The sequence below is a fragment of the Aristolochia californica genome, unplaced genomic scaffold (assembly GCF_029961685.1).
Source record: "Aristolochia californica isolate CCGP_79_NKW_82.1479 unplaced genomic scaffold, dmAriCali1.0.hap1 SCAF_12, whole genome shotgun sequence".
Lineage (NCBI taxonomy): Eukaryota > Viridiplantae > Streptophyta > Magnoliopsida > Piperales > Aristolochiaceae > Aristolochia > Aristolochia californica.
The window spans coordinates 3,623,108-3,635,720 of NW_027181793.1; the positions used below are offsets into that span (position 1 = coordinate 3,623,108).

General features: G+C 35.4%; 2 protein-coding genes across 2 annotated transcripts in view; both read right to left on the minus strand.

Moving 5' to 3' along the window:
* Positions 1 to 602: 602 nt before the first annotated feature.
* On the minus strand, positions 603 to 7,503 carry LOC137946055 (uncharacterized). Its single transcript, XM_068792226.1, has 8 exons — positions 7,092 to 7,503; positions 6,810 to 6,945; positions 6,546 to 6,615; positions 6,335 to 6,428; positions 5,966 to 6,179; positions 2,669 to 2,810; positions 1,819 to 1,989; positions 603 to 1,171 (listed from the first exon to the last, which is right to left on the minus strand). Exons 1-8 carry the CDS (start codon positions 7,330 to 7,332, stop codon positions 980 to 982), a joined length of 1,260 nt encoding a protein of 419 aa, XP_068648327.1. The 5' UTR covers positions 7,333 to 7,503; the 3' UTR covers positions 603 to 979.
* Positions 7,504 to 9,332: 1,829 nt separating this feature from the next.
* Positions 9,333 to 12,613, minus strand: part of LOC137945502 (protein STICHEL-like) — a 48,420-nt gene continuing 45,139 nt past the window's right edge. The window contains exon 8 of the mRNA XM_068791426.1: positions 9,333 to 9,523. Within this exon, the coding sequence (XP_068647527.1) occupies positions 9,472 to 9,523 (52 nt within the window). The 3' untranslated portion in view covers positions 9,333 to 9,471. The remainder of the gene's footprint in view (positions 9,524 to 12,613) is intronic.

The window sequence follows — 12,613 nt, forward strand, 5'->3', positions numbered from 1 at the left end:
AGAAAGAAATATATTCTTTATAAATCAAATACTTTTAGGCAGTGTTTGGAACACTAAAAGTGGAGAAAAAAAAAAAAAAAAGAGGAACAGGGATTTTTGTTCTCTTGTTTGGATGCCCATGAAAATGAGAGAGAGCAAGCATAAGAGAAGTATAATTTTTTTTGTTTGGATATGCGTAAAAAATTAGTAAATTTTATAATTTTGATAATAAAATTTATCTCTCAAGTTATTGTTTCTTTTTTTTTTCTCCCCAAATTCCATCATTTTGTGAGAGAAAATTTATAAACTAAGAGAGATTTTTTTTCTTATTTTCTTTTCTCTCAATGATTCTCTGCTACTAAACAATAGAAAATACCCTTATCTCCCTTTTTTTTTTTTATGTGGGTTCCACACAGGCTCCTAGATGTGAAAACAAAAAGAGAGAAAATAAGGATAAAATAGGTTTTAAGTCCATAAGCTAGCCTAATTTCCCATTTTCCGTGAGGAACATAGTAGTTCCATAGCACAGAGAACACAGTCATTTCTGACCATGGCAATGGTTTTTGCTCTACTCTGGATCACCCTTTTTTTTTATTGCATAACACTCCCTCATGACCATCACCCAGAATTGTAGCTGGAAGCATGCTTTTATCCTCGTAACAAGGAACAGTAAAAATGAAAGGCAGAGACGACCAATAATATAATTAGGAAAGCAAAACTATACAGCCAATTTTCTACCAATAATAGTATCAACATGCTACCACTGCACCAATTTTATTCTTCGTTGGGTAATTTAAACAGTTTCTATCCATTTCTCGTGCACTTCCATCTTAACATACATGGTAAGGATAGCTTCAGGAGTTGAGCTCTTCAACTACTGATAAGCTTTTCAGGAGTGGCTTCCAACATAACATGCTTTCACGGATGCACTAGAGGTCCTCTTGACTGTTTGAGTTACCAAAACTGGGAAAGATGCAGAGAGAGGCTGTTAAACTGTTGACTAGGATATCTCAACAACAGCACGGCCAACAATATTTCCTTTATTGAGATCTTGATATGCGTCATTTGTTTCCTCAAACTTGCATTTTCTAGAAATTGTAGCACCAAGATTGAAAACACCAGTTTCTGCAAGTTTGACGATCTGGGGAAGATCTTGCCTTGCTCTACCTCCATATGAGCCAATAATTTTTACCTTCATGACACAGTGTGCAGTTTCATATCTTAATTTTCCACAATAAACTACAAAAATAAGAGGATATACTGACTTTTGTATAATAAGTTACAATCAGTTGTGTTATTCAAGAAAAAAAAGAAAGTTACATTCTGTTGTGTTAATCCCAACAAAAAAAAGGAAGTTACATTCTGCTACCATGTGAAATCAGGGTGGATTCCTAAGGCACCATATCTTTGAATAGAATGATGCAAAACAAGTGCATAGTAAAACTTAAAGTAAGAACTCCTTTACATGTTCTGGACTTCTACCTAGTCTACCGGCTATATTTTTCTCTAGACGATTGTGTCATAACTTAAACCAAACAACAAACCAGAAAACGATTTATGCGATGATGGTAATTCTAATAACCCTGAGAAGAAAGCAAGCACTATGCTTGAAAAGCAAATGTTCACTAATCAATTGAATGCTAAAAACAGTGAAACCTGCCATGTTATATCTGCAGTTCCAACATATCTGTACCACGACTATGGGAAGTTAAATTTGCTCTTCAATTTCAGGTGGGTAGTGCATGTATTCCCCTTCTTCAAACACCATTATGTTGAAAAATTAACAAATTTAATTAACAAAAAGTCGATAAACAAATTGTTTTAGATGCTTGTACATACCTGTCGGCGGACAAGTCGATTTATGTCTACTTCTCCAACAGCAGTAGATGCAGTAAGCCCTATCATTACAGCTTTCCCTCCATCTCGAACACTTTGTGTGCACTGTGAAAAGGTCAATGGTTTTCCCAATGCTTCCACTGCAACATCTACACCTCGTCCACCCGTCACTTCCTGTCAAAGTCACAGCAGAAGTATTCAAATGAAGATCACATATAACTGAAAGAATCTTACTTGTGACTGTTTACAATAATGCTATGGCTTTTAGGATGGACATCTGTACATTTCATTTGTTATTTTTGATAAACGAAATCCAATTTAAACTTCACGTTTAAACCAGAAATCACCTCCAAACTTCCCCACTTAAGGAAAGATTCCCTGACTGAAAAAAAAAACTCTGAATGACTGTTGAAAGCTTTTTGTAGGTCTAACATCTAACTCTCACATCCACATATTTAATATCATAAAAATATTGCACCTGAACTAGTTGAATGGTTAATGCATGTGCTTCAATAAGATTTAACTAAACAAATAACCCAATGTTGTTGATCTATGTTTACTCTTGGTAGAATGATTGACAAGACCCAGAAGTTTCTTCTGGCTCCAAATCAGGATTGAGGAAGATGTGCTTTAGGTGTCACCATATTTATTACAAAAGAAACTTCAAAATATTCAATAACAACGGTAACAAATACATTACACTTGGTTAGATATATGGTATTACGAGAAAAGACTAAGAATGATTAATTCAGCACCAAAATAGACAATTTATATCCCAGCCCATTTCTAACAAAGGACTACTGACAGAACAGCACTTAAGTTTCCTAAAAATGGATTCAGTACGACAAAATACCTTTATCCTTTCAATAACATTTTCTTTTATTGCATTTATGGTATGAGTTGCTCCCAACATCTTTGCATTGTGAAGCTTTTCATCCTGAACATCAACAGCAATAATCTCAGCAGCACCAAAAGCACGAGCTATCTGCAGACAACTGGCCCAAGTTTAATTTAGTTAATAAAACGTAAATTTCAAAATTTAACAAAATAAATATATATAACATTGTAAAGTTAACAATATAAAGTAAATAAATACAAAAAGAAAAACCCTTTTTGTCAGCCTTTCTCTAACTTCTATTTTTTCTGAGCCACAAAATCCCTTACCTTGACTAGATAACATTAAAAATCAAATTAGAGCTCCATTTCTTTTTCCTGTACATGTGATGGGAAATTTCATGCAATTCTAATGATTGATCAAACCAACCTAGATGGCCAGTTCCAGAATCAATATCAAACAACATGTTTTGATAATTTCATCATGTGGAAACAGGGTTCTACCAGATTTGTCTTTGTTGAAGAATAGGTATGGATTACATGACTCCCATAGCAAGAAGTCACACAAAACCAATATTAATATGGTGAAGTCTAAGAGGAGTCTCATAAGGAGGTCTTATAGATAAGTCTCAGTTAAAGGTGTTTTAGTTATGTTAGTTTTCAATTTATGTTTAGTTGTTTAATTGTTCTAGGACTTAACTATTAGTATTTGACTTTGAGTGTAACTGAGACAAGGTTAGTTTAAATGTAACTGGATTCTACTCGTTTCCATTATTATAAATAGAAGCTCATTATGCTCAAATTACAATGAGTCAGTGAAGTACTTCTTTTTTCTAGAAATTCAACATGGTATCAAAACAATTTCTTTGAGTTGACCCGGTCAACCCATAGAACTAATATGATCCTTTTCTGATTTATTATCTCTAATAGTTTAGGTTTGTATTCGACCTTTTTCTTCCTTTCCAGTCCCAATACCCGTTGTTTCCTTGGCGTTTGCACCTCCATATTGTATTTTTCATATTGCAAATTAAATATTGACAGAAAGATGTTTGAGTCTACTTTCCAACGCAAAACAATTTTTTGGTAATCAGAGTTTTTTACAAGGAGAAATCAATATTTGAAGCAACAAAGGTTAGACAGTAAGATATTTAAAAATCAACAAACAACATCATTTTTTTAGGCATTTTATGCCATCAAGAATGATACTTTATATAGAGAATTACATGTCAAAAAAAATTGTAAGTCTATTTTTCTAACCTATCAAACCAATTCTCAAACTGAGTTTTTCTATAGGGAGATATCAACATCAGAAAAGTTAATGGTCATGTTGGCCAAAGAAGTACTCAATTTGGCCAAATTATAGAGTCCAAAATCTATCAAATTCATTCTCTCAAAATAAGAATATTTCATGAAAAAAAAATTATATTTGAATGAAACATATTGAAGTCTAGTTTCAGAATAAGCAACTTTCATGTCAATCCGATCTATATGCAAAGAGAGTTCTCATTGGAGTTGGCAAGGGTCATACTACAAAACGAAGTAAATCAAGTGATCATAACATATTCAAGAACGAAGCTTTTTATGTCAATTGGGTATCAAATTAAAGTTATTTGAGTCTATTTATTTTAGCAACAAATTGTTTGCAATTCTAAGCTATATTTTGGGAGATATCGATATCAAAAGTACCAAAGGTTAGTTCTACCAAAAATATTTCTTTTTCCAATTTTATCCCCATTACCTCCAAGCATTGACGTGAATTGAGGTTTCCTATTTCTCATCCTAGTTTTTTAGGAAAATTTCTCTTCAAATCATAGAGTTTTAGTCAAACTTAATCATTTCATGATGTGCTCCTTCAAGGTAAGCAATATCCTGCTTGGATGTTGTTTTCAATTTTTTGTGTTTTTGTTACTTGGTTGTGTATTTTTCGCATCGTCATCTCCAAAAATTATGCTCACCCCCAAAAATATTTTTTTAGGTCATACTTGGTCCAACTTGTTTGTTATGTTTACAATGCTACAATACAACTTTCCCTATTCTTTTTACAAAAAAAAAGGTCACACTCATCATTTATTTAATAAGCAAGTTCTTATTATTTTCATTAGAAACTCAGTTTGAAGTATGAGTGTTGCATAGTCACCTTCTTCTCATTAATTTTTTTTTTTCTATGGTAAGTATCAATTTATCATCTTTTTTTTTTCATCACTTAAAAGCAATGCCTAGATCTAAAACCTAAAAAAAATAAGAGTTTGTCTAACATCAAACTCGAGTCAAATCTTTTATTGCTCACCAAAATAGGTAATTTGTGTTTGAACTACAATTAAAAAGTAAGTAATATTTTTATTGTGCCTTAAAATTGAACTTTTTTTTTGCCTTTGAAATTGAGTGTTGTATGTTTCAGACTACCATTTTGACTATAGAGCTTTGTCATATGGCTAGGAGTGATTTTTTCTCTCCCATATTGTGTTTTATCCAAGTTGGGTCTCTATGTCATTTTTATCCCCAGCTTGAGGGGGAGAAGTAGAAGAAGAAGTACAAGAAAGAGGAATTTTATTCCACATGTTGTGGTAATTTTTGTGTGACCAAAATATTCAAGAAAAAAAGGAGAACAAAACATGAAGATCTTGCATCTATGAAAAAAATTTAGCCAATGAAGGCTGAAGACCAAGATTGAAGATCAAGAATCTTTTTCCTTGCAAGCTGAAGTTATAAATTCCAACTTGAGGAGGAGTGTTAAAGAATAGGTATAGAAGAGTCTTACATGACTCTCATAGCAAGAAGTCACACAAAGCTAGGATTAATATGGTGGAATTTAAGAGGAGAATCATGGAAGGAAGTCTCAAAAAAGAGTTTCAGTTAAAGGTGTTTAAGTTATATTAGTCTTCTATTTATGTTCAATTGTTTAATTATTTTTGGACTTATCTTTTAGTGTTTGACTTCGGGTGTAACTAGGACAAAGGTAATTTATTGTAATTGGATTCTTCTTGTTTCCTCTATTATAAATAGAGGCTCATTATAATCAAATTACAATAAGTCAGTGAAGTATTTCTCTTTTTCATAAATTCAAAAACCTTAGTATATAAGAGAACATGAATTTTCTAAATGATTGCCCACGTAAACTAGCATGAGACCTGAACAAGGAGGCACTACACAAGTGGAATTGCCATAGCTTGTGATGGTTTTGATTGGAATCATGACACATCTTAGCCCGTTAAAATAATGATAATTAAAACTTTTTACCAAAACTCGTGATACAACGCAGCATAGACAAACAAGATTAATAGAAAACCCATAATACAGGGAGAGAGAGGATCCTGACCTCGAACCAACTCCACCAATTCCGATAACAGCAACAGCATCTCCAGCACGCATATCAGCAGCATGCCGCAGTGCACCATAAGCAGTAAAAACAGCACACCCCAAAATAGCTGATTCTGTGTAAGGTAATGAGCTTGGAAGAACAGCTAATGCATGAGCAGGCACAACACAGTACTCTGCAAGGCCACCCATACTATACATGTATACTGGCTTACCTACACAATGAAGGAGACATAAACCAATGTAAGAAACTTTCTGTCTTGTAATGGAACCTATAAGAGAATTGATGCAAATCCTGTCATCCTGTAAAAATAGAAGGACAAAACTCTGTATTTGTCAAATCAGAAAGACATTATGAAAGGATGATTACCATTGCTGCGAAGAAAGAGGCGGGTTTCACCATCATAAAGTGTTCCTTTTGCACGGTTGTATGCAAAGAAAGCTTCACATAAATCCTCTTGACCCTAATTCCGTTAAAATAAAGAATAAGATTGATTGAAGAAGTTCATCAGCACTTCAAAATGTCAACTTTATCACCAGAAATCATAAAATAAATAATTTCAACGTGCCAGAAATCCCACCTTAACACAGTAGAAACAATTACCACAAGGCATTATAAATGCTCCCACCACATGAGATCCGAGAGGAAACCTTAAAAAGACGATTACAGATAAACTTCATGAGTTTCTAGTAGCGCGCGATTTTGAAAATCTCTAAGAATTTCAAATGGTCTGAAAAATATGCACGGTAAAGCATCTTATCTGAATTACACAAAAATATCAAAACTTCCAAGTGGAGAAGGGATTCCAACACAGAAAACATGGGTCCCCAATTTCAGCCACTACCTCCTTAGGATTTCAGCATCGGTATGTGCTCCATGCTCAACAACCTCCCCGGTTATCTCGTGACCAATAACACAAGGAGTAGCAAATGGAATCTCCCCCTTGATAACATGAAGATCGGAATGACAGACCCCACAGGCTACGTTCAACGCAGTAAAGAAAACGATAGGTTATGACATAACGAACATTGAAGAAGACACAGAAGAGAAAATCAGCGAAAATTGTAGCAGGTAGTTAAGATTTTAGTAGAACTAGCTCAATGATTAGGCCTCTGTGGAAATCTACCTTTGGTTTTGACCAAAACCTCTCCAGCTTTTGGGCGAGGCATGTGAAATTCTTCAATGGTGAGAGGCTTGTTGGGCTCCCAGAAGACAGTGCCGCGCATAAAAGATGCACCGCCTCCGAGATGGTACGCGCTGGCATCGATTTCTGAAGACTTTGGGACGCCATGAGAGATCGATCTGCGGCCAATCGAGGGTTTTAAAAGCCCACGAATCAAGCGACGAGAGAAATAAGAAAAGACCATTGTACAGAGAAACAGAGGGAAAGCAGAGAGATAGCGAGTCAACGGAGAGAACGCACAAAGCTTGTGTCTTTGCTCGTTCTCTTCGTAGCTGATCGAAGCAAGGAACACCGTAGCGAGGGAGGCGTGTAGAGTTGTCGCCTTCGTGGAGGTTTGATCTCCTACGAGGTTTGACTCACGTAGACTATTGGATAACCCAAGGAGGAATTCTAGAAAAAGAATTCTTCTCGGTAAGCAGTTGGAAATCAGATTCGACGAATTTTCCTGTTTTCGCCGTTTGCAGCTTGTTATTTCTTATACATAATAATTAAGAAGATTTTTATTTCCAAAAAGGTTAGGTATCACATTTATAATGCACATTAAAACCCTGCCAAATCTTATCTTAACCTAGAATTTATACACACATAAAACAAGTTCCCTCTCGATATAATCCTTGGACGATTCCACAATAGAATCATTGAAAGTTGCCCCACATTCCAGGCCTTTGATAGGACGCTCGGTAAGCCAATAATAACACGCCTACGGTTATGTGATTTTTTCAGGCAAAGTCGATTACAACGAAAAATACATTCCGCAGCGAAAGTGAAAAAGAATATAAAATATTTGTTTGTATTAGTATATAATGTAGTGTAAAATATTTATTTGTGTTAATGTGCTTAATAGAAAGTGCAGTGTAAAGTATTTATTTGTGTTAGTGTGCACAACGGAAATGGTATAAAGTGCATATAGATTATTTATTAAATGAAATATTTTAATATATTTGACTATTAGAAAATTAAATTAATATTAGTTAATAAATAAAATATATTAAATATAATAATTAAAAAAATGCTTACTTTTATATTATTAAAATTTTAATTAAATTTTAATTCTGTAATATCTAAATATAAAATAATTATACAAATATCATACTATATAGCGTACGATACAAATATCGTAATAATAAAAATATAACTCAATCAATTTTTTAATATAAAAAATTATATATGTTCATACAAAAGTACAATACAAAAAATATTTAGTGGTATTAAAACATAATTTATCAAATATTTATTTTAACAATATTTTAATTATGACTATTAAATCACTAATTTAACATAGTAATTAAAAAATAAATATATTAAATAAATAAAAATAATTATTTTATAAATAAAAAAATATAAATGATTATTTTTACGACGATGGTTTAACGCATCGTCTTCCTCAGCGGCGGGAGACTACGGTAGCGGGCCAACGGGCAACGGTGACGGAGGCAGCGGGCCAACAGGCAACAATGACGGAGGCGACGGGCCAACGGGAAACGGCGACAGAGGCGGCGCTCAAACGGTTTGTCAAGAGGGAGGCCGAGAGGCTTTGCAGCAGAAGCTCGGCCTCCCATGCTCTGCGACGAAGGTCGAGAGGGAGAGGAGAGGGAAGCCGAGAGAGAAGAGAAGCCGAAGGTCGCGAGTGAGTGAGACAGAAATTTTTTTTTCTCCGAAACCTCATTCGACCGAGCTTCCTTCCCGACAACCCGAGCCCCAGATATACTTGAATGATGGTAAGTGAATTCAAAACTCTACCCCCTCTGAATTCACTTACCATTGCTTTATGCCTAAAAAGGGAGAAGCAAAATTCATCTATATTTTACTTTCCCGTCACTTACGCTGTGCACTAACAGTTTTTGCCTCCATTTCCCCAGCATAAGTGAAATGTATTTTACTTACACTACACACAAGTGGACTTGTGGGTTTCCAAATCATAATCTATTTAACCCACTACTACTTTTTTGTTATCTGAAATGACTGAGCTTTGTAAAAAATACTGCTTCAAATTTTTTTCCCTTTGTTTTTATGAATTTTATACATAAGAGGATAATCCCAGTCATTGTTTCAATAAAAATGGAAAAGAAACATTAAACATAAATACGAGTCCGGACAGTGAGTCAATAAACAAGCAGCGAGATGTTGTCGTTGCTTGTGAGAAACAGAAAGTATTTGTCAGATAATCCACACCGATTCAAGAACGACAGCAATAATAACACAAAACTCCAAAACCTTCTCGATATAAACTTTGAATAATAAAAAAATATATCCTGCAATCTTTATCACCCAACTTCTCTCTTATCCCCTTGTTGAAGCAGTTCTGAAAAGAAGGAACCCGTTCCTAAGCTTTAACCTCATGAAAGGACGTCACGAAGCAGAACAACCCATCCACTCTGTTAAAACAGGCGAGGAAGCAATGGAATTAACCCAAAAAAATTAATAATCATGTAATTTTTTTTTTTAATTTGATGCCCTGAGCTTCGTCGTCGTTAACACGTCGAATGTTTTATTGCCCTTTTCCTTGAATAATTCCCATCTGTGTGCTTCGATCGGAGGCCTGAGACCCTCTTTGTAATTTTATCTTTTCTTCATTTTTGTCATTTTATTTTAGTAGGAAGTGGGTATTGGATATTATTATTCTTAGTGTGATCATATGATAAATAGGTTAATAGAATTTATTGAATTTCTAAAAAAGAGAATATTTAACTAACTTATTGTAATTTGAGTATAATGAGTCTCTATTTATAATAGAGGAAACAAATATAATCCAATTACCATTAGACTATCCTTATCCCAGTTACCAAAAGTCAAACACTAAAAGATAAGTCCTTAAACAATTGAATAGTTGAATATAAATAGAAAACTAACGAAACTAAAACACCATAACTGAGACTTTTTCGTGAGACCTCCTTCCATGATATTCCTCTTAGACTCCACCATATCAATTTTGGTTTTGTGAGACTTCTTGCTTGTGACTATCAGGTAAGACTCTTCTACACTTGCTCTTCAACTCTCCCCCTCAAGCAAGAATTTATAAATTTAGCTTACAAGGAAAAAAATTATTGGTCTCCAATCTTCTCTTATAGAAAAAAAAATCTTCATAGATGTAAAATTTACATATTTTGTTCTGCTCATTTCTTGAATATTTTGGTCATATAAAAATTATCACAATATGTGGAACAAAGTACCTATTTCTTGTACCTATTCTTCTAATTTTCCCCCTCAAGCTAGGGATAAAATGGACATAGAGACCCAACTTGGACAAAACGCAATATAAGAAAAGAAAACCACTCCTAGCTATACAACAAAGCTTCATACACAATCAAAATGGTCGTAATCTTAAATACACTTCACTCAATTTCAAAGGCGGAAAAATGGCCTAATTTTAGGACACAATAAAGAGATTACTCATTTTTAAGGGTAACTAAAATACTATAAAGAGGTAACTTGAGCTGGATGTTGGGCGCACTTCTATACCTTTTAAGCAATGGGTATAGGCATCACTCTGAAGTTATGAAAATAAAATATGATAAATTGAAGAAGTACAAGAGACAAACAATTTTAACCGAAAGGAGGCAATTATGCAACACCTCATACTACCAAACAAATCTAGAACATGACCTTTTTTTGGAAAAAAATGGGGAAAATTGTGACTGTAGAACTGTAAAAATAACTTAACAAACCAGTTTGACCAAGTATGACCTTAAAGATATTTTCTGGGGGCGAGCATAATATTGGAAATGATAATGTGAAAGATATATAACCAAGTAATAAAAATATAAAACTTGAAAAAAACATCCAAGCAGGATATTACATACATTGAACGAGCACATCATGGAATGATAATGTCTGACCAAAACTCTCTAATTAGAAGATAAATTCGCCTAAAAAACTAAGACTCTTAAGTACTTCTAATATCAATATCTCCAAAATTATTGCTTAGAATGACAAATAATTTGTTGCTTTAGAAACTAGACTTAAAAGTTATTTAATTTGATACCCAATTTGATATAAAATCTTCAGTTTTGAATTTGTTATGACCACTTGATTTGCTCAATTCCGTAGCATAACCTTTGCCGACTCCTATCAGAATATCTCCCTACGGATCAGATTAACAAGAAAGTTCATCTCAAAAGCTCGTAAGTCGGCTCGTTAATTTAATGAGCAGCGTGGGATTAAGGGGATTTGAGGGAGTCTGGACCGGACCGGGAGAGAGAGCGAGGGGGTGGGGGGCGGAGATTCTTCCTCCCCTCATCACCGCCGAGTCGGGACCGGACCGGGAGAGAGAGCGATGGGGGTGGGGGGGATTCTTCCTCCCCTCATCACCGCCGAGCCCCTCAGACCGCTGTTGTGGCCGCCTCTGTCGCCGTCGACAGCTGCCTTTCCATCGCCGCCACTTCTGTCGAGCCGTTATCCCTGACGATGGCCGGCGCCGTTGGAAGCTTTTCCCTCGATGTCGTTCCCCGTCTCGACGAAAGACCAGAACCAGGAGGGGAGAAATAATTTCTACCTTTCCTGTCCCGATGTGTCCCAGATCTACGCCTCGACACTCTTGTGCTGGATAACGAGTGTTCGAGTCTGGAATTCGAGGCCAATAGTCGCCTTAGAATCCAAGCTAAATTCGTTCCTCAAAAAGCGAGAGAGTATCTGATATTTCCCGACGGCGGAGTCACCTATGAGAACCACCTTGAAGACGTAATCGATCTTCTGGTTAGCATCTCTGTAGCTCGCCATGGAGTAACCTCTCTCAAGACGACACAGAGATAGAGAGAGCAATGGAAACGGAGGGAGATCAGATAGGGGCAGTAAAGGAGAGTGTGAAAAGGGTCCCTGGTCCTTTCAGAGTACTTACTTGGAAGAAGGGAAAAAGCTTCGACAGCTGCGCTGATGTTCGGGCGAATGTTTAGGAAGTAAAGAAATGTTAAACGGAGAAGTCACCATATGACTTGCTAGTAACTCGATAAAGGGTTATTGGATATTTTATATCTTAAGTTTTAGTTTTTATTAGATTATTTCTCTCTTTTTTTCTTACTGTCTGGATGAAATTATATCCCACAATGCTTATGTAATACGAAAAAGCCATTTAGAATATCTGAGATACGAACGGCTGAGATAACCATTGATCATGATTGAATGACTTAGATAGCCGTATTTTCACACCAAATAGCTTTTCATATTAGATCAACCCTCTATGTCCCCAAACTAGAGGTTACGAACTCGAGACTTGTATTTTTTTTAAAAGTTTAAAATGACTATTGAAGCTCGGGCTCGTCTCGAACCCGGTTAAAATTATTAGGCTCAAACTCGATAACAATTTTAGGCTCGAGCCAAGTTCAAAATATTTAAATCAAGTTCGGCTTGAACATAAGCAAGTTCGGGCTCGGCTCGGCTCGATGCTAACCCTAGAGCCAACGTCCACGACGGCCTCACTCTAGCGACATGGCCTGTTTTTGTCGCTCTAACCACGTCTGGTGCTAGGTTGC

Bases quoted from the DNA above. Each gene is read 5' to 3' on its own strand.
- LOC137946055 (XM_068792226.1), bottom strand. From the start codon at position 7,332: ATGGTCTTTTCTTATTTCTCTCGTCGCTTGATTCGTGGGCTTTTAAAA. The intron at 2,811-5,965 runs GTCAGGATCCTC...AACTTGGGCCAG, and splicing joins ATTGGTGGAGTTGGTTCGAG to TTGTCTGCAGATAGCTCGTG. The intron at 1,172-1,818 runs GTATGTACAAGC...TGTGTCATGAAG, and splicing joins ATCGACTTGTCCGCCGACAG to GTAAAAATTATTGGCTCATA.